The 25,737-nt window shown below is 42.2% G+C and overlaps 1 protein-coding gene across 1 annotated transcript; it reads right to left on the bottom strand.

Annotated features, from left to right (window-relative positions):
- Positions 1–221: 221 nt before the first annotated feature.
- Positions 222–25,372, bottom strand: ctnnbip1 (catenin, beta interacting protein 1). Its single transcript, XM_047569083.1, has 4 exons — positions 24,992–25,372; positions 14,943–15,057; positions 14,278–14,368; positions 222–2,975 (listed from the first exon to the last, which is right to left on the bottom strand). The coding sequence occupies exons 2-4, from the start codon at positions 15,036–15,038 to the stop codon at positions 2,917–2,919; spliced, it is 246 nt and encodes an 81-aa protein (XP_047425039.1). The 5' UTR covers positions 15,039–15,057; positions 24,992–25,372; the 3' UTR covers positions 222–2,916.
- Positions 25,373–25,737: the final 365 nt, after the last annotated feature.

Here is a 25,737-nt window from a genome sequence, read left to right as displayed (position 1 = left end):
AGTTTTTTAGGCTCAGCACAGACCTGCATCTTAAAATGTAGATTTCATCAAAGGTTGCTACTTGTTTTTGTCTAGACTGCCTTACTTATCAACTAGAACAAAAGGTTCACTCTCTTCAGATGGATGATAAGAGGAAGAATACAGCCGTGGTTTTTCCTTATTATGACTTAACAGACTATTTCCTTTTCCTTGAAGCCACGATGGAGAGGAGGAGACAAGAGTTCACCGTTTAAAAGATCTTTAATGGTTCAGTTGGTATAGGATTTGGAAGCATTAAGTCAAGACATGGTCAGCAGCCATACAAAACAAAAACCAACTAATCAACGTCGACCGAGAGGGAAAAAAAAAGAAAAAAATCAAATACAACACGAAACAAAACCTCGACGAATAAAGAGGAAAAAAAAAAAAAGAAAAGAAAGAACAATTAGGCAACGTCACAGTAAAAAGATACACGATCCTAGTCTCAACTCAACAGCATGCTGAAAATCAAAACCGATGATCTCACACACACACACACACATTCATTCGTTCGCTCACAACTCGATACGAAGGCTGCAGAACAACCCTGATAGGTAAAATGTACAGTAAGACACCTTTTAAAGAAAATAAAAATAACAATGCATAGACAAATAAAGAATGTTTTAAAACAGAAGTAAACATCATCTGTTGGCCGTTTACATTGCGATGATTGTTGAGGACATTCAAATAGAAGTTATTGCCAACAAGATAAAATGGATAACACTTACCCATACCAAAAAAAAAAAGGATATCTTCTTTTTTTTTTTTCTTTTCTTAAAAGAGCGAGTAGCTTCCACAAACGTCAAGAATGTACAAACGATGGTCATCGCGGCGAGGCTTCAAAGATCCCCCGACTTGAATGATCATTATAAACCACAAGGCAGACATGCTTGGCTTTGAAACAATACAATTATTTTAAGTTATACAAACACATTAAATACTGAGCATGTCACTAGAAGAAAAAAAGTAAAAACATGTCGGCCTTTTAGCAAGCTATTCCAGTTGAGTCAATTACACTGAGTTGTTTTATTTATTTTTCTTAATTAAAATCACCGAGGGAATAAAAATGTCCACCAAACATACAATCTCTGTGCTAGATATCAAAATGTATTTTTTGCAAATATCCCACCAATCGTAGTGCAAGAGATACAGTACAGTCATAAAATAGCACACAGCTCTTATGTTTGGCTTCACGTCTCGAGTTTCAGGTAGCTATATATATATATATATGTGTGTGTATGTTAAAAAAAAATTAGAGTTTTGCGTGAGTTTAGTGTGAACGGTTCGGTTTCAACCCTCATCCTCCATCTTTAACGATGCGTTCGTAGGACACGGTGTCGGTTCAGTAAACAATAAATTACAACTACAGCTCGTCTCTTTCTTAACCGTTAATTTTTATCTTACAGACTTAAAAAAAATACAATTGGCACACTTAATTCATTTTCCTATTTTCCCAACTATCTGTACAATTAAAAAAAAAAAAAGGAAGAAAACAAAACAAAACATGACACAATAACCCCAAACTAGTATTATTAGTTAAGGGGGAGAGAATGTGTACACCAATGTTTGACGTGATTATGTGTGGTAGTGTCGTTCCCTCATGAGAAAAAAACAAAAACGAAATCTACAGCAAAATAAAGCAGCAGAACAACAAGTGGAGCCTCATTTATAACAAAAAAAAAAAAAAAAAAAAAAAAAAAAAACGCAAAAGAAATAAGGAAAAATAACTGCCATCGATCAGGACAAAATGTTGGATACTAAATTGTTTCGCCTTTGTTCCCATTTCTTGTTCGAGCGTTAAGAGAAAATGCGGAAGTGACCGGGATTGGTGATAGATTGATGTGTTTATGAACCACTAACATATGAACCAAATGTATTTAAATTAAGACACAGAGCTCCTATTAAACCACTGGAACACAGTCTACTGACATTTAACTGATTTCTTTACTGGGATATCTCCGCTGTAAGGATGTTTTAAATGTGTATTAATGGACAATATTTGCCAAATTAGACGTATTTAAGATTTTTTGTTTTTCCATATTGTTACTGATTATTACAAACACTTAAAGCTACATGATAGTGTGTGTTTTTTTAAAGTTTTCATGACTGAAAGTAGTTTATTTTACTATTCTGTCTTTAACATGCAGGTATCAGTAAATGTGTGGATGCTACATTAACATTTGTTTCTCAGTTTGTGATGGCAGCTGGTGCATGTGTCTTTTATAAATGAGGCCCTGGGAGGACAGAATACAAAAGCCCTTTAACGCAAAAAAAAAGAAACAAAAACAACTTCGGGCCAGGTAGTAAGCAGAAGTAATTAAAATCTCTCTTCTAACACGACCAACCATCACACTCGCTGCTTGACCAAAACTATATTTCTGTTTGCTTCAGTCAGCTGCCAGCCGGTCAATTCCTCCAGCGACCACAGCTGATATAACGCGTAACACTGTCTAAAGTCTCAACACAGACTTAAACGATACAAAACAAAACCCCCCTCCCACAAAAAAAAAATAAAAAATGAAAGACAAAAACTACATCTGATAATCATCCACACAATCTGCGAGTGTTTTCACCGACTGCCTTGTTGGCCGAGGCTTCAGCCCACAGTGACCCACTCGAGTGCATCTCAGGTAATGAGTGTGCCGACTTGAGTGAGGGAGGGGGGAGGGGGTCGTGGTTGGAAAAAGGTCGGGCGGAGAGCGGTGCAGCCACCTGCTGTGTCTTTTCCCTTCCCTCTTCCCTCCTCTGTTCCCCCATCCCAGGCATCCGTCTTTCTCCTGAGCTCATCAGTGTCGTGTTTGTGTTGGAGTTTCATGTTGCCGTGGATCACGTGCGGGGCGGGGCAGGGTGGGGTCGGCGGGCCGGGATGGAGGGGTGTAGGTGGGGCGGGGGCCGGGGTCACTGTCGCCGATCCTCCGCCTCTGACCGCGAGAACGCCATAACCACGTCCTCGGCACCTGTGAGATGACAGGAGAATGTGAAAATGGTCATTAAAAACAATAATAATAAAAAATCAAAGTGACTTCTTCAGTTCTAAAACACTTTTGGGGGCCATGATTTTTATTAGGAACATCTGTAAGTGGTGCCCACTTGAAATGACTAGTGTTTAACCCATAGACTGTAAATAAAGATGGATGTCATGTCAGCTCAAAGCAAGCAGAGCTCCCCCTGGTGGCTGGCTGCAGTGCAGGTCATAAGCTCCGCCTCCTCCATGTTAGTGGACGGGACAACACCAAAATACACCTCAAATAAATTTTTCCAAGGATGGTTTCTGTCATTTTAGTTAGTTAATGACACTGACGCATGTTCAAGTGTCGATTTTTCTTAAGTTGCGTTCTAGTTAGTTATCTGACACACGAGAAAAAGGATGTGACATCATGATGACTAAGAGCTGCCATGCCAGCTCCTCTGTGAAATAGTCCTGTAGGGCCATGAGTGTTAGGGTGTTAGTAAAAGACAAATAAGTGAATAAAAATAGTGTATAATCCAAGATTTAGAGATTAATAGAGAATTAGAGAATTAAAGGCAGGGTATCTTATTTATTTTTGGCATTATTTTATCCAAATTCAATAATAGCCTGGTAGCATATTTTAATTCAAGTGTTATGGGAGAACAATTAACGTCTGTGACTGTATTTTTCCACTAATCACAGGCCATTTTAGGGAGTGTCACTGTTTTGGGTGTCCCTATTGGTTATTATATGTAAGCCGATTCGTATTCACATCCCATTGCTAGTGAAGGTTCAATGGTGGACTTCTCCACACTGCCCGTATCCCCTGAAATTCTGGATGTGTAGTCCATATTTATATACAGCCTCTGGTTTTACTCCATCATAACACAAGTTTTATCCATGACAAAAAAAAAATATTAATGTTTCAAAGAAGACAGATCATAAGGCAGAAGGCAACTAAAAGGAGTTCTGATTAGAGCAGTACTCAGTCTGTTTGTAACATTGATCAAAGGTTTCATATGATGAGGGGTATTCACAGAGGAAGAGACCAGCAGCGACAAGAAACCATGTCAACAAAAAACAAAAAATCTTCCGCTAACTTGAACTAAAATTTGAGGCTTCCTAGACTGCATTTTCTTTTCAAACTGAAAGCAATGTTGGCGAATAGAGCTGGAGGACAGCTCATACACAAGCAATATTTTATGTTCAGAAACACTCAGGGATGGGATATATATACAAGGGAGTTGCCTAGGCAACCAGAGCCTGCCGCGTCCATTAGCGACCAACTGTCAGCTACAAAGTGATGGGAGGCAAGCGAATCCCTTTATACGTGGACTTCTCATAAAAGAGAACTAATTATTTGTTTTCCTGAGTAATGTGTTATTAGTTTGCATTTCACTGGGCTTATCTCTTGAACGTTCCACTATCGACTGAACCATACGTTTGCGCTGACAGATGAGGTGCTAAAATATGCAACAAGTAAGCAAGTGCCATTTTTTTCCCTCTTCTTTGCTCTCACCTGTTTACTATGTGATAATAAAACCCCTGCTAAACAGAAAAGATACAGCCTCAGTCTCAGCCACGCACGGCCTGAAAACAGGATTTGTGCAAATCGACCGAGGTGTTTGGGAAAAAGGCAAATCAGCCGCATCCAACTGTGTATAGACAGGTTTTTTTTTTCATGGTGCTTGCAAGAGAACAAGGCTGTGTTCCCGTGCATTTAAATTCGTACTGCACCACTTCACCATCTACAGCCACCAGAGACCTGCCAACACGTTGTATGAATTTCCAGTAAGTCTACTACATGGTTTAAATCACCCACTTGAGAACCTCACTCTCCAAAATATATATATATTTTTTTATTCTAAGTGTGAAGAATGCCAGGTTTTCTGCAGGTCCTTGGATCCTGTCAGTAACCTTGTAAATCCTGTCAGTCGTGACTGTAAAGCATCGAGGGAATACGCCACCATGAAAATCCTTCTTGAGCAGGTGGGTAATTTCCTCTATTGCCATGTTCACCTGTTGAGGAAAGCCACCGCCTTCCATCGCAGCACCCTGATGGGAGACGCTAGAACACATTCAATGGCCCACTGACAGCAGCATCCTGCTCTGCCATGATAACACTTCGCCGGAGGACAATGAACAACACTGAAGATTCATGGCTACTGCACAAGACAAGTCTGTCGGTGAGTAAACAACACTAGATTCCATCAGATGTTAACCTCACTAAGCTGTGGAGAGAGAAAAAAATAATCAATGTGTACGAAGAGAAGACACAGAAATGACATGGAGTCTGATTTCTTTCTGCTCCTTTTGTGCCTCTTTCAGTTCCACCAAGTTAATGAGGACCGATGATAATTACAGCCTCATCTGAGTTGAGTCAACTAATGAATCCTGCCAGCTACACAATAGCACTTTGTCAGCTGGCTTTTGTTTAACAAGGAATCATCCGTCAGCCTGCTGCCAACTGTGATTCATCCAGTCATTTGGGCTGAAACCAACCTGCTGAGATAGTTTTTTCTCTGATAACTGAATATACAAATCCTCCAATCCTGCAACAATACACAATGCTAATTCAGTGCCTCATACACTCATCAGGCATAACATTATAACCACCTTCCTAATATTATGTAAACCTCCCCTGTGCCAAAAAAAAAAATATTCTGACGCATCAAACTCATGGACATGGGGCTTCTGAGGGGGTCCTGTGGCGTCTGGTAAAAATCGGTATGTTTACATGCACAGCTTAATCGAACTATGTGCAAAATTTGACCTTCTGAATGTGGTCCATGTCCCAGTTTACATGCAACAGCGAAAATCGAATAATTGACAGGAACATGTCCAGCTCCATATGTGTCTTTTCAGTGGGTTAATATCCAGTTGACCTCATACATAATAAACAACTGGAGTCGGTCAAGCAGCAGACCGGCATTTCAAACAACAAGTTGGATAACAGTACATCTTTTTAAATCTCGTACGTAATCGTCATCTTTCCCTTTGCCATGTTGCTGCTCAGGTGGTTCCTCTACTGGCTCTGTTTACCTTCTTCTTCTTCTTCTGCGACCGGCTTTTTTGGATGTTTTTCTTCGGGGGTTCACACGCCACCGCAGCGGTTGTGGAGCATGCACACTCACATTGTCTAGTTCAACTCCAATTAAGGCGTACACATGGCGTAGAAAATCGATTTCCTATCGCAGTATCTGGGTGCCTTGGTTGGATACAGAGAACTCCGATATTAGTCTGATTTTAGTCCAATATTAGTTGGTGTAGCGAGTTTACATGCGCTTAAATTGTCCAGTTAGAGTCGGATTAAGGCAAGGCCTCTGTGGATGCGGCTTGTTCCGCTGATCAGTTTGGGATCTAGTGAATTTTGAGGCCAGGTCAATACCTTGTGCTGTTTTTCATGTTTTCTCAGTTGTTCTTAATTAATAAATGTAATGTCCTTAACTGTGTAACTGTTGATGGAGTAAAATTCCTCCTGTATCAGTAAAACCACTACACTAAAAGTGCTTGAAAAGATCAACAACACTTGAACTGAAGTGGGAAAAGTTGCTGAAAACATTGCTCTTGCTAATCTTGGTCATCTTCTTCTATAAACCAAATTCAATTTTGTCAATTAAGTGAGAGCATTTATATCTACGCACGGGTGTGCTGGGCAGAGACTAGTCGGCTGTGCTGAGTCTCCCTGTGAGTGGAACTAGTCAAAGTTAATAAAAGCGGATCGACAGTTACTTCAAATCTCAGCAACATAGAAAAAGAAGAAATCTGAGTAGCTGGTGCGTAGGAGGTTGTAGAAGGGAACATTTCTATGTTTGTTCAAACACTCAGAATAAACTTGCTGTGAATGAAGAAATACACAGCTGTGACGCGTAGTTGCCTTTCTTGGGAGGTGACATCGGGCTACAGCGTAGAAGTTAAATGGGACTATGACGCTATATGTCTATTTTTTTCCCACCTCCATGTAGAGAACAAAGTTGGAATCTCTAGTTAGTTGCCAGTGAGCTGTAGAACACCTTGATTATAAAGCAGCTCCTAGAAAAGGGTGGGGAAAAAAATCACACCAGGGTGCAACAGTCCACAGCTAACATGTCTCGATTCAAACACGTCTGACAAGCAAGATCACAGAAATATCATTAACACCCGGTTCCACACCTTTATAAAGACTCCTCATCAGCGTTTTTTCACGCCTGTTATAAAAAGCAGTTCTTCACCACAGCCCTGAAGAGCTTCTTACATTTAATTATAATGCAGATATGAAAGTAGGCCAGGGACAGCTTCCACATGTATTTGGCACAAAAGGGCGGACTCTCCCCATCGGAGGGGACACGCCCCGCAAGCAGAATATTTGTGTTTCATTTGGCTCTTGGAAAATAATTAGCATCTTCCTACTCTGCATTCGGGACATTTTGGAGCTTGGTGAGATCAAGACGTCTATGGTGGGGGAGGAGGGGGCGAATTTTAATATGGACTTTCAAGTTCTTCTTCCCGTGGGAGCTCACTGGATTACCAACAGAGGCAAATCCAAAAGGAAAAAGCAGCACCAAGAGAGGAAGCTAGAGACAGAGGGATAACAGACGGAGACAAGTTTGACTCCAGTTAATAACATAACTCTCACAAAGGGATAATGATGCCTGAACAAGAGGCAATTACGTAACGGCGCACAATAGGGAAGCTTGACCTGAATTAGACAACTGCTGAATGGCGCTGCTGTTCAAAATGTAACGTTTTGGCACCGAAACTCATAACAACACTTGTTTATCTCAATAAATGGCAGGCCGAGTTATTCCGCGGTCGCTTGAAGGAAGTCATCGGAGCGCGACGGGCGGTTCAGGGGGAGGACGCGTCAAGACGTCCACCCCGATAATAACCTGCGGATATTCTCTCAGAGCACGTCCACGGCTTTTTTTTTTTTTATCAGAGCGCTCGGAGTCACGTTCGGACACACTCGTGCTGTATATAAATATATTCACAAACAAGCTCTAGATGGAGTCGTGAGGTCCCTCAACGCTGTTGCCTAGCGACAGATAAGAATCAGCCTGCTCAGAGAGCTGCTGCTGCTGCTGCTCCTCCCTCCGAGCAAACAGCTTTTGGTTTTACGTCCGGCCATTCTCTTCTCACCTCCCTTTTTGTAAATTCACCTTACGCTGATCCCTCCCTCCCTCGCCTCGGCCCGCCCGACGGGGCGTGAACAGCACGACTCCCGATGGCGGATTACATAAATAACGGCAACACAACATGCATCATCCCCGCTTGTCCTCCATAAATACTTTGAAACAAAGACAGGCCCCCTCATTCACTACAGTTATGGTCTTTCCAGGAAATGATCGATTTCTAAGTGAAGTCAGTGTGAAGAGAAATCAGAGCTGATGGCACATTTTCACCACAAGAACGTATTCACAAGCATTTCTTCATACATCTGAGACTATAAATAAGTGGCAAATTAACACAAAAAAAACATTAAAGCTCCACTGAAACCACTGAGGGCAAGACAGCAATGAATCATCCCCACAGGGAGTTTATCTGTTATCATCTTCTTCTTAGTCTGAATAAGTAAAGAAGCATCATTAGGGCGACTTATCACTGTAGTTGTGATAAAAACACAGACAATATTTAAGGTTACAAGCTGTGCATGGGCAGCTGAGCGGATAAAGATTTGAGCGACTCCTCCGCTAAATAACACCAGGGGAGAAAATGTTCACCAAACATTGTCAGTACCTGAACACACTCAAGCGTCTGGAGGATTAGACTAGTAGAATCTCAATCAAGTAGTTGATATATGATTTATTTTGATAATAAATGTTTCATTTTATTGCCATTAGATATTATTTGATGACCTGGCATCAGAACAAGTATTACAGAGGCATTAAAAGCTATATTGCTATGTGAGTTTTATTACTAGTTACTACTGTAACTTGGTTCTATGAGGCCACAGAAATCTTGGAAGCATCCAAACAAATTCTTGAAAAAAAAAGAGGAAGACTGCGACACTGACTATGATTTTCCATGGCATTTGCAGAATACCTTGAGTTTTATAATAATTTTAAACAGTTTTATATATAAAAGAAATTTAGCACCACACGAGATTGAACTTAAACTTTAATGGGAGCATCATGTTACTTCCTATTGTATCTCTCAAAATCTGCTGTAGCATTTTCATCCCTGCTTGATACATTTAATTTCAACTGCTCAACCATTTGGGTCAGTATCATCTTGTTTATCTGTGAGTATAATCTAACAATTTCAGCTACTAGATTTGTGCAACAATTTATTCTTGTGAGATGTTTGAAATCAGTTCTTAGCTCGAGGCTTCTTCTCGTTTTACATGGATCCTCTCCATATGGATTTAATTAATTTGAGTCCAGAAGTTTAAATTAACTGCAAATTCCTTATTTATTAGTTTTATTTATTTATTTATTTGTTTTTTTTAGAAAGAAACACTGAAACTTTTGGTTTCTGATGCTAGTAAAGCCAGTATTTAAAAACACAAAGGCTCATTCAGAACATACAAGCTGGCAAGAGTAGCTGTGAAGCTATTCACGGTCTACACGCACCTACTAACAGATTTTGGAGGTAGATAAGAGAGATAAATTTGAGGAGACCTTTGAGTTTCAGAGAGTCAGGTTGAATCTGTACTTCACAAATCTCTGATTCATTCTGCAGTAAAGAACGGGATAAAGTAAAGATCGATAAAACACGGCACAGGCTAGGAAACCAAACAAAGGGGGTTCCTATTCTCGGCGCGACAAGCATAAAAAAAAATGGCGCGGATAAGAGAGAGTGTTACTGGGACCGTAAGACAGACAAAAAGAAACAAGATTACGCATTGATCGCGCCTAGATGCCGTAGTATCTGAACTGCCGGAGACTGTATTTCTGTAATAAAGGGACAGGGACTGACAGGAAGAAGCTGGAGAATCACTCTTGCTGTGTAATTAACAGACCTTTTAATGGCACCTGCTCCAATCTACCGATGCAGTACGTCACAACAACACCAAAGGCCCACAGGGGAGGCTCTGCTTTCCTGGGACAACTGAGGTTGCTATGGCGACCCTCTCATCCTCCTCCTCCTCCTCCTCCTCCTCCTCCTTTCCCCTTTCTCTCCTCTTTTGTTGAGGCTCTGCGACGTCGTTCTGGGAGGAGTGAACTCTCCTCGTCAAATCAGACAAGATAAAAAGTCCCGAGATTGTCGGCTTTATGAGCGGCTCTGACAAACTTTATTGTTTAAACTGACACGATGTCAGTTACGGAAAGCTGTGAATAAGACGTGTTAAAGAGGAAGAATAACAGCCTCATGATGTTTGCTGTGACACAGAAGCCTCTGCATCATAAACTTTGCGATTTAGTTCAAAAAGTTATTATTCAGTATTCGCCAAAAAAAAAAAAAAAAAAAAAAAAAAAAAAGCTGAAGCACAACGCCAAAAACCCAAGCCTCTCTTAATGAGTTCGCACTTCATTTCCAAACGTGGTAACGGCTTAAATACCGCATGCAGAGTCCTGTCTGCCCACCATCCTCCTTTCCTCTGAGCCACCAAAATTCTGAAATATCACTGCAAAAAGAAAAGCAACCAGCTTCCCAATGTTTGGCACGTAATTCCTCTCTGGCCTGATTTAAAATCGCAAAACAAATTTTAGGATTTGCATGTATGGTAATCAGCCAATTAAAAGTATGTGATATGCAAATTGAGTGACACAAAGAATTACAAGATATATGAGCGGTAACCTCCAGAACTGAGGAAGAAGCTGAATAACACCTGGCAGCGAATATGAGTCTGAGGGAAAGATTCAGGGTAGATATCGACCGATGCAGATTTTTTAGGGGCAGTACCGATTTTTTTTTCTTTACATCAGCTGATGTAAAGATACGTGCTTCAAATTTTTCTGAGTGGATATTTTGAGCCGATACTTCCCTTTCTCCCTCCATTTACATGATAAAAACGACACGATGGTAACAAATGTTACAAGTCTCTGTTTAACCAAAAACAACCTTCACTGAACTCAAAGAATTCCAGGGTCAGGTTGGGGGAGGGGCAATTTATGGGCTGCACGCCCCTCAGCGTCTCCAGCACCAACGGTTTTATCAGCCGGCCGATATATCAGTTGATCTCTAATTCAGGATTTGAGCAACATTTCCAGTCAGATGTGATAAAAGGTGACAAACATTTCTGCAGAAGCTACAAATTCATATTCTTATCAGAATACAGGAAGCTGACAACCGTGATGACATTATCCATTCATCAGAGTGACGCCCGTGCTACTCCTCTAGTCAACACTTCCTAAATAAAAGCTCGGCCTGGACGCAGTGATCGATATCCGAGTGTGCCTCCATTGTGCCCTGAACGCCCTCTAAGCACGCCTCCGCTCGATCAATGAGGCCACGTCCGACACGTGACGCTATTGCTTCACGACGAGAGACCTTGAGGAGGCCGGCGCTCGGAGCATCCTGCATCAGCATGTTCAAACTCTGCTCCACTTCACGCTGCCCTGGATGAATGGGTTTGCCACTCAAGAGGGAGAAATCTCTTGGGCTGGGCTCGTCTGCCCTCATTCCAGTGCAATTAGTCTAAATGCGTTTCCAAGTGAATAATATCCAATGTCTAATGCATAAGCTATTTTGTGAAATCAGAGAAAACTGTAGCACATGACGAGCAGAGAATAATTCACTCGACTTCTGTATAGAAGAGGAAGGAAAGAAAACTGCTTCAATTGACCTCTTTAAAACTTTGAGCATAATTTCACCTCAGTAGTAAACAGATGATGCTGCAGTAATGCGAAAATAATTATGATGTAAATCTACAACCCCACTCACCGCTGCAAAGATGAAACCAGACAAATGTGAGGTCCGCATGCAGGTGTATTAACGAGAGATGGGAAACAGACAAACGGGCTTTGTCTGCAGCCAGACACAGAAGGGTGTTTGTCTGAGCGATGGCCGGCTGGGACAAACAGTGCTGCCGCTGAATGCAGCAGGATCAGAGAGAGAAGGTTTACTGTCATTATAATAAAGTGAGAACTGGGTGAACCGCAGAGAATAAAAAGCGCGATTCATCTCCACACTCCTGCGGCACAGATGCTGAAAATGTGTTTAACAGCACAACAACTTTCAAAATCTAATCAGCTGCGCATAATGTGTAAATAAAATGCATGAATATTAATGAGATAATTACCAATATTTATTTTCTGAAGTGAAAAAACTAATCAACGTGTGCCTTGTGATATTCCAGACTAGGAATTTCTTACTTGCAGGCTGCTTCTATAATTATATGCAAAGATGCAATAATGGAAATATTACCTTTCATCTATGTTTTAGCCTATTACCAAGTCTAAACGAGATCAAATAGCGGACTTCCCTCTTCACACCACCTCAAAGGATCCCGTGTGCGTGTGCTACAAAAGGCCGTAATTGAATGAGGCGGTGAATGTTTAAAACCGATTTAACTCTCGGCCGCTAACCACGACGCCTAATCACGAAAAACTCAGACAAGATGCAGAACACAAATAATTTAGCGGCGCACGGAGAAAGTGGCCAGTTGCCAAATGACACTAAATGTGTCTATTTTCGTGATGTATAATGCATACGCGCTCTCTCACCAGTCATCTTCCTCCATAATTGATGAGGCTCCTCCGAGCTGTATTGACAAAGAGCAAAGGCACCGAGTTCTGCGTCTAACTAAAGGCAGCGAGGCAAGAGAGGACGGAGACACGCACACTAGCACAAGCCGACAGCTACTGTAGTCTGCAGCCGTTTCAACACACATCATCATAAATTAATGAATTACAACCAGCACTGATCTCACATTTGCGTCTTTTAAGGATATGGAGACGATGACCCCGTCCCATCTGACACAACGCTTTACGTGCTGCTGCCTGATGAAGAAACGCGGCGTAATATTCAACTCTGCGCTGTCTGTGACGGAATGACCCACATTAACGAGCCGCAGAGTGAGCCTGAATGCAACATGAAGACAATTCAGCTCGGCATGATAAAAAGGACAAAAAGACAAAAGTCGTTGCATATTTATCACCTTATGTAATCACAACATAATCCTCCTCCAACACAGAAAACGATGCGTTTCAGAATTCAACGCTGACTTTTTCCCTTGCAGAGGAAGGACACAGACAAGGACACCTAACACTTCACTGACTGTGAAGCGTCATCTGGCAATTTTCCCTGAGTTAAAGCTTCTTCTCCGCCCCCCCAAAGGGACCAATATCATATGGGAGGCAGCCAAACCCGAGCCCCCCGCAGGTTTACCACAGGAGGACAGCAGGGCTCCTATCTGTAAGCCGTGTTTTACGCTGAGCCTGGAAAGCAGCTGATAAGTATAAAAACATAAAACATCATCAATTTGCTGCTGTTTTCTAGGGTAACTGCAGTGCTTCTTCACATTTATTTTCATGGAGCACCCTCTAGTGGTTTAAACCTATGAAAACAACAGAGGAGGGGGGATTAAAGGAAGCTCAACATCGCCCTCTGGTGTCCTGAAAAAGCACAACCTTTATATGTAAGGTTAAAAAAAAAACAAACGTGTATCAACATCACAATATCCTCCATGAAGGCAGAGTGTGAGAAGCAGCAGTGAAACTAACGGTGACGGAGTCCTCGATGTGGATGAGTCACCCGTTTCCAGTCAGATACGATGTTTGCAGTGTGAGTAATCTCACAGAGGTCGGCCTCGGTGCTCAGTCAGGGAATCGGTTCCGTGAGCCGGGGGTTCACACTTAAAGGGAGCGTGTGGAGGGATTTTCCCCCCCACACCGTCTTCAGTCTGGGCACGGCACTTTAGTGACACGTTAGAGAGGCATTTGTGGGCGAGTGTAGTTTAAAGTGTTGCCATAAACACATTTAAAGTTAAACCGAAACTGAAACCCATGCTGAAATGTAAATTATCTTTTTCATAATAAAACTAAAATTCTGAACAAATAACAGAAACTAACATTTTGTGACAACAATAATAGTAGTGTAGTGCTGTTTCTATTGTTTTTTTTTTCATTGTTTTTATTGGAGGCGTAGCAACGATTGGGGATTAAAACTTAAATCTTGGTTTAAGGGTGGAGATTACTATTAGGAAATGGTTAAAGAAAGGGGTATGGTTAGATGGTTAGTCTTAGTAGATGGAGAATGCCAATGGAAAGTCTTTTCAAACATGGAAAGTTTTTGTGTGTGGGCCCCACATCTTTTTGACAGTTGACGTCTTAGTTTTAAGGAAAACTTTAGAGTTAAGGGTTAGAGACGTATTCATTGAAGGTATTATGTCTGTGGAAAGTCTGCATGAAGATAGAAAGTTTTGCATGTACGTGTCAGAGCCTTACCCTGGTCTATGTTGTGCTGCGGTAGCTGGCTCATCTGACTGTGGACCACACCTGCGTAATTCCGGAGAAAAGCCTCTTCACTCGGTGTGAGCTGGAAAGGAATAAATAAAACAAATAAAAAAAAAAAACAAGCAGAAACAAAACCAAATGCTGAGCACAAAGGCAGAGATGAGTACGCCTTCGACGTGCTGATTGGTAGCTGTGGGACAAACTGGATCCAAAATATTAGAATTATTTATGTCTCCGCTCTCAGGCTATCAAGTGCAGCATTAACTTTAACTTTCATCTTTGTCTGTCTGTCTATCTTTCTTTCTTTCAAACTCTTTAGAAACAGGCTAATATGACTAATTTGTTAAGAGCCAGAAATTTTACCCTCAGTATAAAAAAAAACTATTGTTACTGAGATATTCCGCTCACAATTGCTAATGTTAATCGCTGTGTTCAGGCTTGAAGTAGTAACAAATTTATAAAGTGTCATCCTCCGGTTGTGGAAACACCCATCTCGATCACTCACACAGTGATGGTTGATGGTTTCTGGTGCCGTTAGCTGAGTCTTTAAGATTTATCAGGCATGAATTTTCTCATTTAAAGCAACCGTTGTATGTGTGTGTGTGTCTGTGTGTGTCTGTGTGTAGTGGTGGATACACAGTGGATGCCGTACTCACGTTTGATCCCATTTTCTTTAGCATGAGCAGGACCCGCACTTTCTGTTGGACGTACATGTCTTCAGGAGACTTCCCCGGGGCCTCCTCGCGGTTCATCCCCCCTGCTCCTGTGGCTCTGGACACACAAACGCATCTGGGTTTACACAAGTCTCACTGCGACAAAAAGTCTCACAAGTAATCACACCTATGAACACATTAGCTCGTTTCGGATAATCTGACCTGCTCAGATTAAAGATGGATTGACACTGTTGATGAAGGTGAGAAAAGGTTTTTCTTGAAGTTGTTATTTCCAGTCATCCAAGAAGCTTCTTCAGTACTAAAGAATCTGCGGGGATTTGAGGCTTTAATAGGAACATCCATGGGTGTAGCCCATCAGAAACTTGCTCGACTAGTGCCTGTCAATGACTAAATACTAGCAGGTCAAGTATGACTCTGATGGGTCACGCCCACAAATCCCACAGATCTTAATAAAACTTAAACTCCCAAAAATCAGTCATGAGTCAACCCAACCCAACCCCTGTTGTGTTTTTTTTTTTGCCTTTTTGCTTTTGAAGACACTATGATCTGAACGACTGGAAACCTTAACATACATTATTACACACAGGAAAGATATTTAATACATTTTGGATGCCTGAGCTCCTTAGCCAAGTCAGGAGACACGTCTTTGTGCAGCCACGGTGCAGGTTCGCCACTTCAGAGCGTCATTAATATTGCATGGCGGTTTTCACGCGGATCTCGCCCCACGTCTGCTTCCATTTCTTACTCTCGATCTAACTAATGACCTATTTTCGCTGTCAGTCTGCAGAGATGCAAAATATAGGCAAAGGGGGAGGGAAAAGACGGCGATAAAAGGAGCTGCCAAAGCTAATGTGGGTGACGGGAAAGAGATACGTTTGGCTGTGATAGCGCGCGCACATCAGGGCCGGCGTCTGCTGGAACATTAGATCCCTGCTACGAGACGTGGCACACGGATCGGGTGGATCTCCGGCCTCAAAGTGCTAATTGGGAGAAAAGAAAAAAGAAAAACTACAACATGCAGAAGTAATAATTCACAGAAAAGAGCTAAATAAATATTTCAAAAGGGTAAATCTGTTGAGAAAGAAAGAACGAAAGAAAGAAAAAAGACTGAATAGAGAGAATATCAGTATGCGAGTCAGGATTTGTTCTCCCCGCAGAATATTTCAGATAAAGCCTGCAGGAGCCACAGCGACTATGATAGTTCTGGCAATTTATTTAGGCCTCTTATCTATACAAAGGACCACTAACGCATGTTGACAGGCTGTTTGATGTAGGGTTATATTTAATTGAGGAGCTGGCTCGCTGTCCCCCCCCCCCCTTCTCCATTTCCAGAGCTCAGGGGGGGGGGAGGGGGAGAGGATGAATGGGGTACCTTTGGCCATTGGCTGGCGTTCTGTTGCCACTGCGTGCGCGTTGATTCATCCAGATCAGAGAGGCTGGAGACACATGCTTCTGGCTATAGTCTTTGTAATTATTGCAACCTTTGGTCGCTGTTTACCACAAGCAACCACCACTTGACTTCGTCTTTTTGTCTCGTTTTCAGCCACAGAAAGAGGTAGCAGGACGGCGAATGACGAGGCGAACACGTTACTTATTCAACCTGAGCGGCAGACATACATTAATTGGAGCGCTGCTGGAGACCCGGAGCAAGACAGACTTAAAAAGACTGAGAGCGAGAGAGAGCATGCCGGTGTCAGTTCAGTTGCTCAGCAAACCTTCGGGGGATTGGTTGTGGCTGTGGTGTGTGAATGTATTTGGGTGGGGGTGCAGTGATGGAGAGAGGATGTTGGTGGAGAGAGGGAGGTGAAGGGGGGTGGGAGGGGAGGGGGGGTTCGGCAGCGCCTTTAGATCAGCAGCGACACGTTTGATCACGTCTCCGAGCTCCTCGCTTCAGACAAATGGGAGCACTGAGACCGCAGGCTGAGACCTACCAGAGAGGCGACACTGGAGCATGAACCAACGACTGAAACCCAGGAGCACCAATCAGCCCTCCTCAGAAGTTCACCAGGAATAAAAATGGTAACCACGTACGATTGGATGAGAGCAGCGGGTGACTAGAGAGCGCGATCGTTTTAATTGTCGAAAAAGATGCCGTCTTAAGATCTTCGAAGAGCCAACAAAGATCCGTTCACAGTTTGAGTAATCATTTTCATGCCTGCTACAGGACGCGGGCTCCGATATATTCCACATCCATCATTTGTATAAATAGGCCTTCTGCTTTCATGACTGAGGCATTTCAGATCCTCTGATGTACGCTTTTGAAGTTTGAAAACCATCCATATTTAGCATCATGTCCGGGCTGTTCTGAAGGTAGCGATTTGTATTTTTACCAGCTGGAAAAATAGTATTATCTTCTGTCAAAAGAACAAACGTAAGCGCATGAGACAATGTGGAGTCGACGTAGGCGATCAGTGATGTTCTTCTAATGCCTTGACATGTTTGAGAGGCATTTCTAAAACGAGAACAAAGGACAGGAAACAGTTTGTTTTTGCGAATTTCACCCATTCCTCTTCTCCTCACTGAGGGTCCACAAAGACTAATTTGTAAATTACTATTTTGGGAAGCACAGCATCAACAGAACTGGGATGATTACGGTTCCGCTACTCGGTGAACTGGATCAAAACATGTACACAACAGTGATTAACGTTGCGTGTTTGATTATGCAACGAGCAGTTTCACGCATGCGATCCTGCCGGACAGACCCGAGCGTTTATCGGCCATATTTATAATTCCAACAATCATCCAGATGGCACTGGTGAACAATCCCTCGCTGCCACGGACTTAAACCTCTCAATAATTAGGCTTCCAGGGATCAATGCTGGATTACAAGATGTAAACTCTCTGACCCGATGTAAAATCCAGCTGGGGATGAGTTCAAAGCCAAAAATCATATTTGTCCAAAAATCTTGAAATATCTGCCAATAAAATGATGACAAATTCTTCTAATTAAGAAATCCATGATCTTTTTTTGTGAAGTTGCTTGTTAAGCACGAAATAAGAAAATATTTGCAAACTGTCAGAAAAGCAACTACTACAACTTGTAGTTTCTGTATATACAGCATGTCTCTTTAATATTTCATCAGGTTGTGCTATTATTAAACACTTCTATTTATAGAAACCAATTTTTGCCCATTAAGCCACCCTTCGATAGTTTAGACCAGTGATGTCCGATCATTTTTAAGCGTTATCTAGGACAATCGAAGCATTATTGTTAAAATGATCGGATTTATATTCGTCCAAAACCGAACTTAAAACATGTCTGTTTTGTGGAAGTGTGGCAGCACTTTGCACCGTGTTGCCGTTTGAGCCTTTTCCTGTAAGGGAAGCAGCCTTGTGTGTAAACTTTGTGTGTAGTAAAGTGTTTAAGTGCTAACGCTGCAAAAAAAACAAACAAAAAAAACTGCTGGCCATGTGAAACTGACACTGCTGTTATAACGCAGGGCGATGTCGACGTACCAGAAAGTGGCAATATTGTTTTATGTTGTTGTCGAGGCAGTTACGAGAAAAACAAAAGTTAGTCTAAGGCCAGTTTCTTTACAGCTATGTATTTTGCACAACGAGCAACAGTGTTAATGAATACCTTGGAGGCGGGTTTTTTTTTTTCTTAATGCATTGTGGAGTTATACAACTGTAAAGCATAAAGGTCTACATTGGATTGACATGTGATAGAACTAGGACTTGGATCTGCTGATACTCTACAATAAAATGATTGGGATCAGATACTTCAATGTATAATGTAAAAGTCTTCCCGCAAACTTTTTTTCTCTTTTTATCAATTAACTTTACACAGAGTGCAGGAAACGAGGGAAAAAAATGTATTTGTGGCATAATTCTCGTACTACTGATCAGGGGTGGGAAAAATATCGATACGGCAATATATCGCGATACTTTTTCTTCCGACACAATATGGATTTTGAATGTCTTAATGTCGATTTTAAAAGAAAAAGCCGTGTTTTGGGTCGATCGTGAACGACTTCTGCGCCTCCGCTCCATAAGTTGTTGCTGTAGCGCCACCTTGCTGCCGCTGAGTTTCCTGCAGTGGCCCTGCAGTCGAAGAAGTGGACAGGCAGGTAGCTGAAGTGAGCATGACGGAGCATTTGTTTGACATTTAAGTGCCAAGAAACTTTATCTACTTTTTGTAATACTTTGAAAATAAATTGGAAATGGCTAATTTGAATTGTTTTTGGCTCAGTTTGTCCAGTGAATTATCACCGTGATCTGATTTACATGTATACAACTTGTAAAGTGGAAACCTGGAATGAACGTCGGTCAGGACACATCGTGAACCACCACAACTGGCTCCTTCTGATATCAACATGCAGCAGATCTACCCTGAGCTCTCCACGCACGTCTGAGGAAGTCTTGGAGGAACCTTATTACTGCCACTTGTATTCAGAACCTCGTTCTCTTTATAAATCTGGACTGAAATATAGATGACTGGCAAATTGAATGGTTTGGTTTCTGCAGTTCAACGCCTGTTTTTGTCACCACTTCTGATCAATCTTATTTGCAAAAAAATGTAACCACAAACATAAAAGAAAGCCCCTCCTCTATTGTTTCACAGCAAAGCCAAATATTTTAAAATGTGACTCAGCATTGTGTCTTTTTTTACTCCCTAGTTAGATGACCTCTATCCTCAACTTTGCCTTTTTTGTTGCAGAAGAGTTTGGACAGCACATTTGGAAACTCTAAAAAAAAATTCTGTTTGTGACAAAAAGTTTTGCTGATGCAGGATCTCCCTGGTGCTAACTTTTTTTTTTCCTTATATGAAACTTCTTCACCTCATGGGTGTGGTTGTTCTACAAACCTTTTCCCAGCACAGGTTTCTGTTACAGTTAATTACCGTGCTCCCACCTAGAAATTATTTTATTCACATATTAATCATGCACTGAACAAGCCCAAAAATGTAGAGGACAATTTGAAAAATACTAACATATATGTAATAAAATGACTGTAAGTCAAACAACAGTGTGTGCAGCCTTCTTGGGTCATTCTAGCATTATTCTGATCACCATGCTCTTCTGTACAACACGTCTTAAATCATTTCAAGGACCACAATAAGGATCCTGTCAGACTCCTTTGTGTATACCCGATGTTAGGTCCCAGGGGTGGGCCGGCTCAACGCTAATCCCTCGAGGGATACTCAGCCAGCCTCAGACACATACGGCTAATATTCCAGACGTAATCAAAGGCTTTCTTTAATGCCGACCGAGGCCTAATCCACCCCCACTCCTCCGCTGCGAATGTTGGGCTCATGTCAGTTTTGTGATGTCGGGCTGAGCCGAAGCATCAAATGCTCCGAGTCCCTCCGGACGGCCCAGCTAACCCACATCATCTCTGAGACTTGGACCGAGGAAACTAAAGTATAAAAACGCGAACGAATGTCAGCTTCCAATCTGCAATCTGAACACATGAAAAATAAAAGAAAAAGATTCGGTATATTAAATATTCTCTATAATAAATGTAGAAGAAAGGCAGCAAAACTACTTATTTGAGAGGGTGAGAGGAGAATTGCTGGGATTTTATGTTATCGTGTGAGAAGATCTTGAAAAGGTTCATTGATGATGCTGATTTTTAAAATAGTTTCCAGGTATTTTTGTTGTTGTTTGACTAAAATATTAATAAACCACTGCTTTGCACTCCACAATGCATTACTATCTGATATGTGTCACCGTATAACACTTTAATCTCTAAATAAGTACGGTATATGAATTTTGCAGAATTATCATAGAGGTGCTTGACCACAATGTGACAAAAAGGTTGGTTGGTTTGAGAAGGTGGTCTCAGCCTACTTTGGTTTGCACACTCACTAGAGCAGTTAGTTTGCAGTCAAGACAAACGTTACCTACGGACCGATACGGTGATACAGCAATGTAGTTTTAATGATCTATCAAACAGAAAACTGGTACATAAACCAAACAACCGCAATAAATGCCAGTCCAATTTCAACTGCATTATTTCCTGACTTCCTGAAAACAAACAAAAAACACCCACAAAACTGTTTTCAAATGCTTAATATTTAGGTTGTTTCAGATCTTTGCGTCAACTGCTCAGTGAACACTAGGGCTGAATATATATTAAAAAAATTCAGATTGAAATTAATCTTGAATTGACAACAATTCTGCCCGATTGATTTTTTTTAAAATGACACTTTTGTCAATACCACTGTCAAAGTAACCAAACTTAGTGGGACATTGTGGTAAACCACTTGGCATCGTGGCAGGACCCTGAATATCTGCTTTTGCTGTGGCAGGATTTGGTATGAATGTTTGTTGAAGACAACGTTAGCAATCAAGATAAAGCTGTGATACACCCTTAACAGTACACACCAGAAAATAGCTTTATGATTGGCAATAACGTTCCAGGAAATAATCAAGAATGTGGCATTGGCAGAAGCATCACTTTTATGGCTGTTTGGTTTGCGTGCCTAAGTGAACCAACCTGAGAGGGAAACACAGCTTAGGCACATAAATCGAGTTGTGTATATACATCTAGTCTAATTGCATCCTCAAAAGGACAGAACGATTCAAATATAACCCATAAAAATACGCCAGGTCGTCGAAATTGACAATCCAAGGTCTTGGTCAAGGTCAATTCCTGAAAGTGAAGCAAATTTTATTCCTGCTAAAGCAAATGACTTCATATAACTTAATTCAAATGTTGACATTTGAAACCGGACAAAGACACCTTCACAGCTATGTGGCACTTCCTAAAGACATTACGCATCCAGTAACGCCACTTTAAAAATAGAGGCAAGCATCTGTTTGCTGGATTTCTTGTGTATACTTGTGTGTGTAAATGTGTATATTGGTGTCTCTAAGAAACAAAAACACAACGAGGACTCCTCGGGACCATTTCAGGACTCGGGCCGGGCCACACAGAGCAATGCCCGTCTGCTGCCAGGGATTACGGTTTGCAACGTGATAGGCCCTCACATTTGCTCAGGGTCAAGATGAGCAGAACGCTGCCAGAGCGCTCCAGTCCAATCGCGCATAGCCCGGTTCGCTGTTGTTGGCTCTGGAGTCAGCTGCTCACATGATGCGCAACATCTGATTTACAAATTAAAATTCCCCTCAGAAAGCACAACACAAGTGCACAGGAGTCCTGGAGGCCAGTGGCTCCGGCTGAGAGGAAACAACTGAGCGGGAGGTTCAGCCCAACATCCCAAACGCATTTGTGTGTGTGCGAGACACTTAAAGTATGCTACAACATCGCTGCGGCAGCCAGCTGATCTGCCAACACCCCGACCTGGTTTTGAGTCACGGCTGGAGGTACATGCACGCAACAAACCCACATTTCTACTGATGATTAAACATGTCATGAAACCTATTAAAAGAACCAGCTGACTGACATTAGGACGAGACAATGTTGTCATTCAACACTGCAGTTCAGCAAAATAAACACTGGCTTGTTTGGTGGGTTTGTCTCGGGACTTATTGTTGTGTGATACACTTGTCACTGCCTTAAGGTGCACTCATAAAAACGAATACATGCTAATATAGTAGCGCTACATCTTAGCTGCACGAAGGGTATAATATTCAGTTTATGTTGAAACATTGTCAGAAAGGTGGTAATTCAACTGGACGAGAATTTTGGAGGATGTAGTTTGGAGTTAAACTCTACTGAATTAAAAGCCTTGGCTATGGACTAGCTTGTCAAAATAATAGGAACACGTCTCAGTAGGACTACAAACCAAATGTGTTGACTCTTGTGATTTCAAGCAATTAAAAATTAGTGTTTCAGCGCAGGAATAAAAACCTGTGACAACTTCCGACTGTAAAAACAAACACAGGCAACACAGTCGGGTCAGTGAAAACATCTTCACACCCAGCAGCCTGACTCATTACTGAAATATCCCGGCGAGCAGACACCACTGGCCAGATAAGGCCCTGAACGGGGACTCACCGTGTTGTCTGCATGATGCCGTTTCCTCGCATGTACAGTGCTCCCAACAATGGCTACAGTATTTGCGGACAATGGCGATGAACTAGATTGTGAAAACATGATTGATAAGTAGGTCATGTCTTGTTGTCACCATGTGAGGCATGAACTCCACCGGTCCTGGTGAACTGTACGAGCTTAGTTCATGGCCGGGCTTCACGGTGCGCTTAACTGACTGTTGCCGAGCCACCTTAAGCCGACACTACGACCTGCAGGCGGTCCGTTACAGCAGACATCGCACGCATTTATACCTAAAGCCACTGGGCGCCTTCAATATTTCACAGATACGAGCAAAAGCTGGATTTACATTTTTACTCATTTGTTTTTAAATGGAACCTCTTCAAAACATTTTACAACACAATTCACTAGGCCTGATTTTCGCACATGTTTCTTTAATGCATAATGAGTTTTTGCACAAGCCATGCCACATAAAATTAATAAAACCTCGCCTGGTATATGATCAGTGAACATCTAAGCTCACTCCTCGGGGTCTCTGCGAGGAATTGAAACAGAAGCTGCTGCCATAAGCCGGTCCCTCGGGGGCGCGGCTGCAAGATTTTCAAAGAGCCAACGTCAAGGCAGGGCATTAAATTCTGATTTGCAAACGGTTATATGATCTAGGGGAACAATGTGGTGCGAGATGCCATGCGTGGCGGACAAAGAAACGCTCTGGTGGCTATGGAAAACGGGGAAAGATGTTCTTTTTTTTACGACTGATGATTGAAAAATTAAAGAAGTGGTCAAGCGGAGGCCTCCGTCATTCTGGATGCAAGCAGCTCTAGTATTACAGCGCGAGTCTGGTTAATGCTGACAGGATGACAAGTGCTATATAACGTCCCCTCTGGGATCGTGGAGGTTGAGCAGCCGGTGAGGAGCACCTGCCCCGGCTGTGAGGAGGTGAGGAGGGAAGGGGAGGCCAGCGGTCCAGTCTGGGGAATGTGCAAACTAAGGCGGCCTCGACATACTGTGGTCCACGACCAAGTGTGCTCGCTGCCAGGGGGAATCGGTGCGCGTGCCTGCGACTGGGCCCTGACACCCACATGGCCGCAGCTCATCAGCGCCCTGCTGCCAGTAGGGTGCCAGCTCCGCCACTCAAAGAGGGGCTGTCAGCTATCTGACATGCGGCGAGGAGGAAGGAGGGGTGGGAGAAAGCAGACACTGTAAGAGGCGGGGGTGGCACAATGCATCCATGGGTGGCACCATCCAAAAATAGAAAACCAGTTAAGGCAGTTATGTGAAAATAAAACAGAAAAAAAAAAAGAGACTGCATCGACAGTGGCTTTTTTCTTTTCCTTCTTGGAGCACATTTTTCAAATAAACTCAAATAAGCACAGATTTATCTCACTCCTGGTTTGGCATTTGGTTAAAAAAAAATATTTTTATAGTAGTATGTAATGTTAATGTATGCCAGTCAGACACAGAAAACAATTCAATTTTTTTTGCAAATAACCAAAATACTGGTGAATCGTTAAAGAGGATCTCCTCAAAAACGATCACTAGCTGGGATTGATTGCTTTTGACTGAAGGGCTATTGGCTAGTTATATTCTTTTAAACAGAATGAAGAGATTTACTTAAACATTGTATTTTACTCTTGGGGAGATAGACACACATGACTGGCTCTTGTTATCATGCTGCTGGTCGCAGACTGTTCAAACTGTAGCAGCAGCAGCAGCAGCTAGCAAGCAGCGAGCCCGCACCGCATTTTACGCATACGGACCTTAGCCTAAATCCTGTCGTGGGGGGGGGGGGGGGTAAAAAAAATATCCATAGCCCCTTACTTTTAAAATCACTCCCAGGTCGGGGTTGTTTTAATTCGAGCACGTATTTGATTTCGTCTCCTCCAAACCCCGCGCTGCCACTGGCGAAAGCGCCCCATGCTAACGAGCCCAGCTAGCTCGCTAGCATACCCCAGACAAAAGCCTGAATGAAGTTCCTCTGGGTGCAAACACCATCCAGGTAAACAAGTGGAGACGCTGTTTTTTTTTTTTTTTTCCTTCTTCTTCTTCTAAACACACGCACCCACCTTTTTTTAAAAAAACAACAACAACACTGACAGTGCGAGCGATAAAACGCAGAGATATGTGCTTACCCCTCCTGGTCCAGCTTTACTTTCTTCTGTGCTCTGTTTGAATGGGGTGTTGTTGTAGGAGGGCGTCCTGTTCCGGGGTCACATCCCTCCAGTCGGCAGAGCTCCGGCGGACTGAGTCAAAGCGGAGAGAAAGAGACTCCTGCTGGAGAATCAGTGCCGCAGCCGACCACCGGGGGCGCCACCGACTCAGCACAACACTGCGCTACTGCAAGGGTCTGAACATAGACTATACTGCCAAAAGTATTCGCTCACCTGCTTTTACACGTATGTGAACGTGAGTGACGTCCCAATCTTAATTCTAATAATTAACCCCCTGAGACCCAAGCTTTTGTCTCTTGTACATTTTAATTTCTCTAAGGTATTTGGAATTATAAGGAAGTAGTTTTTGGAAAAAGTAGTAGGTTATGTAGGTTATTTCACTGTGTGTCATATGAAAAGTCAGCCAATGAGTGTGTAAGAACATATTACACATGGCTGAGCAAAAGCATAACTGAAAACAATGAAGTCACAAATTCCTCGAATTAGTACTTGATGCTGTAGATCGTTGCTGTTGATAGAATTTGTTAAATTTGTGTCATATCAAACTAGAAAAGTTAATAAGCATAAATAAAAAACTGATGTTTAGATTTATGTGTAGGGCATCTGGGTCAGAAAATGACATGATCACTGTTTTTGTTAACCCCTTACGAAGTTCTGTTAGATTTTCCTCCACACTGTGGAACCATTGGCGAACATGTCTGTATGTT

The sequence above is a fragment of the Mugil cephalus genome, chromosome 1 (assembly GCF_022458985.1).
Source record: "Mugil cephalus isolate CIBA_MC_2020 chromosome 1, CIBA_Mcephalus_1.1, whole genome shotgun sequence".
Lineage (NCBI taxonomy): Eukaryota > Metazoa > Chordata > Actinopteri > Mugiliformes > Mugilidae > Mugil > Mugil cephalus.
This window is presented reverse-complemented; position numbering and strand designations above follow the sequence as displayed.

Coding starts and splice junctions, on each gene's coding strand:
- ctnnbip1 (XM_047569083.1), bottom strand. CDS start 15,038: ATGAACCGCGAGGAGGCCCCGGGGAAGTCTCCTGAAGACATGTACGTC. Junction 14,369..14,942: donor TAAAGAAAATGGGATCAAAC/GTGAGTACGGCA, acceptor ATTCCTTTCCAG/CTCACACCGAGTGAAGAGGC. Junction 2,976..14,277: donor GCAGCACAACATAGACCAGG/GTAAGGCTCTGA, acceptor GTCATCTCACAG/GTGCCGAGGACGTGGTTATG.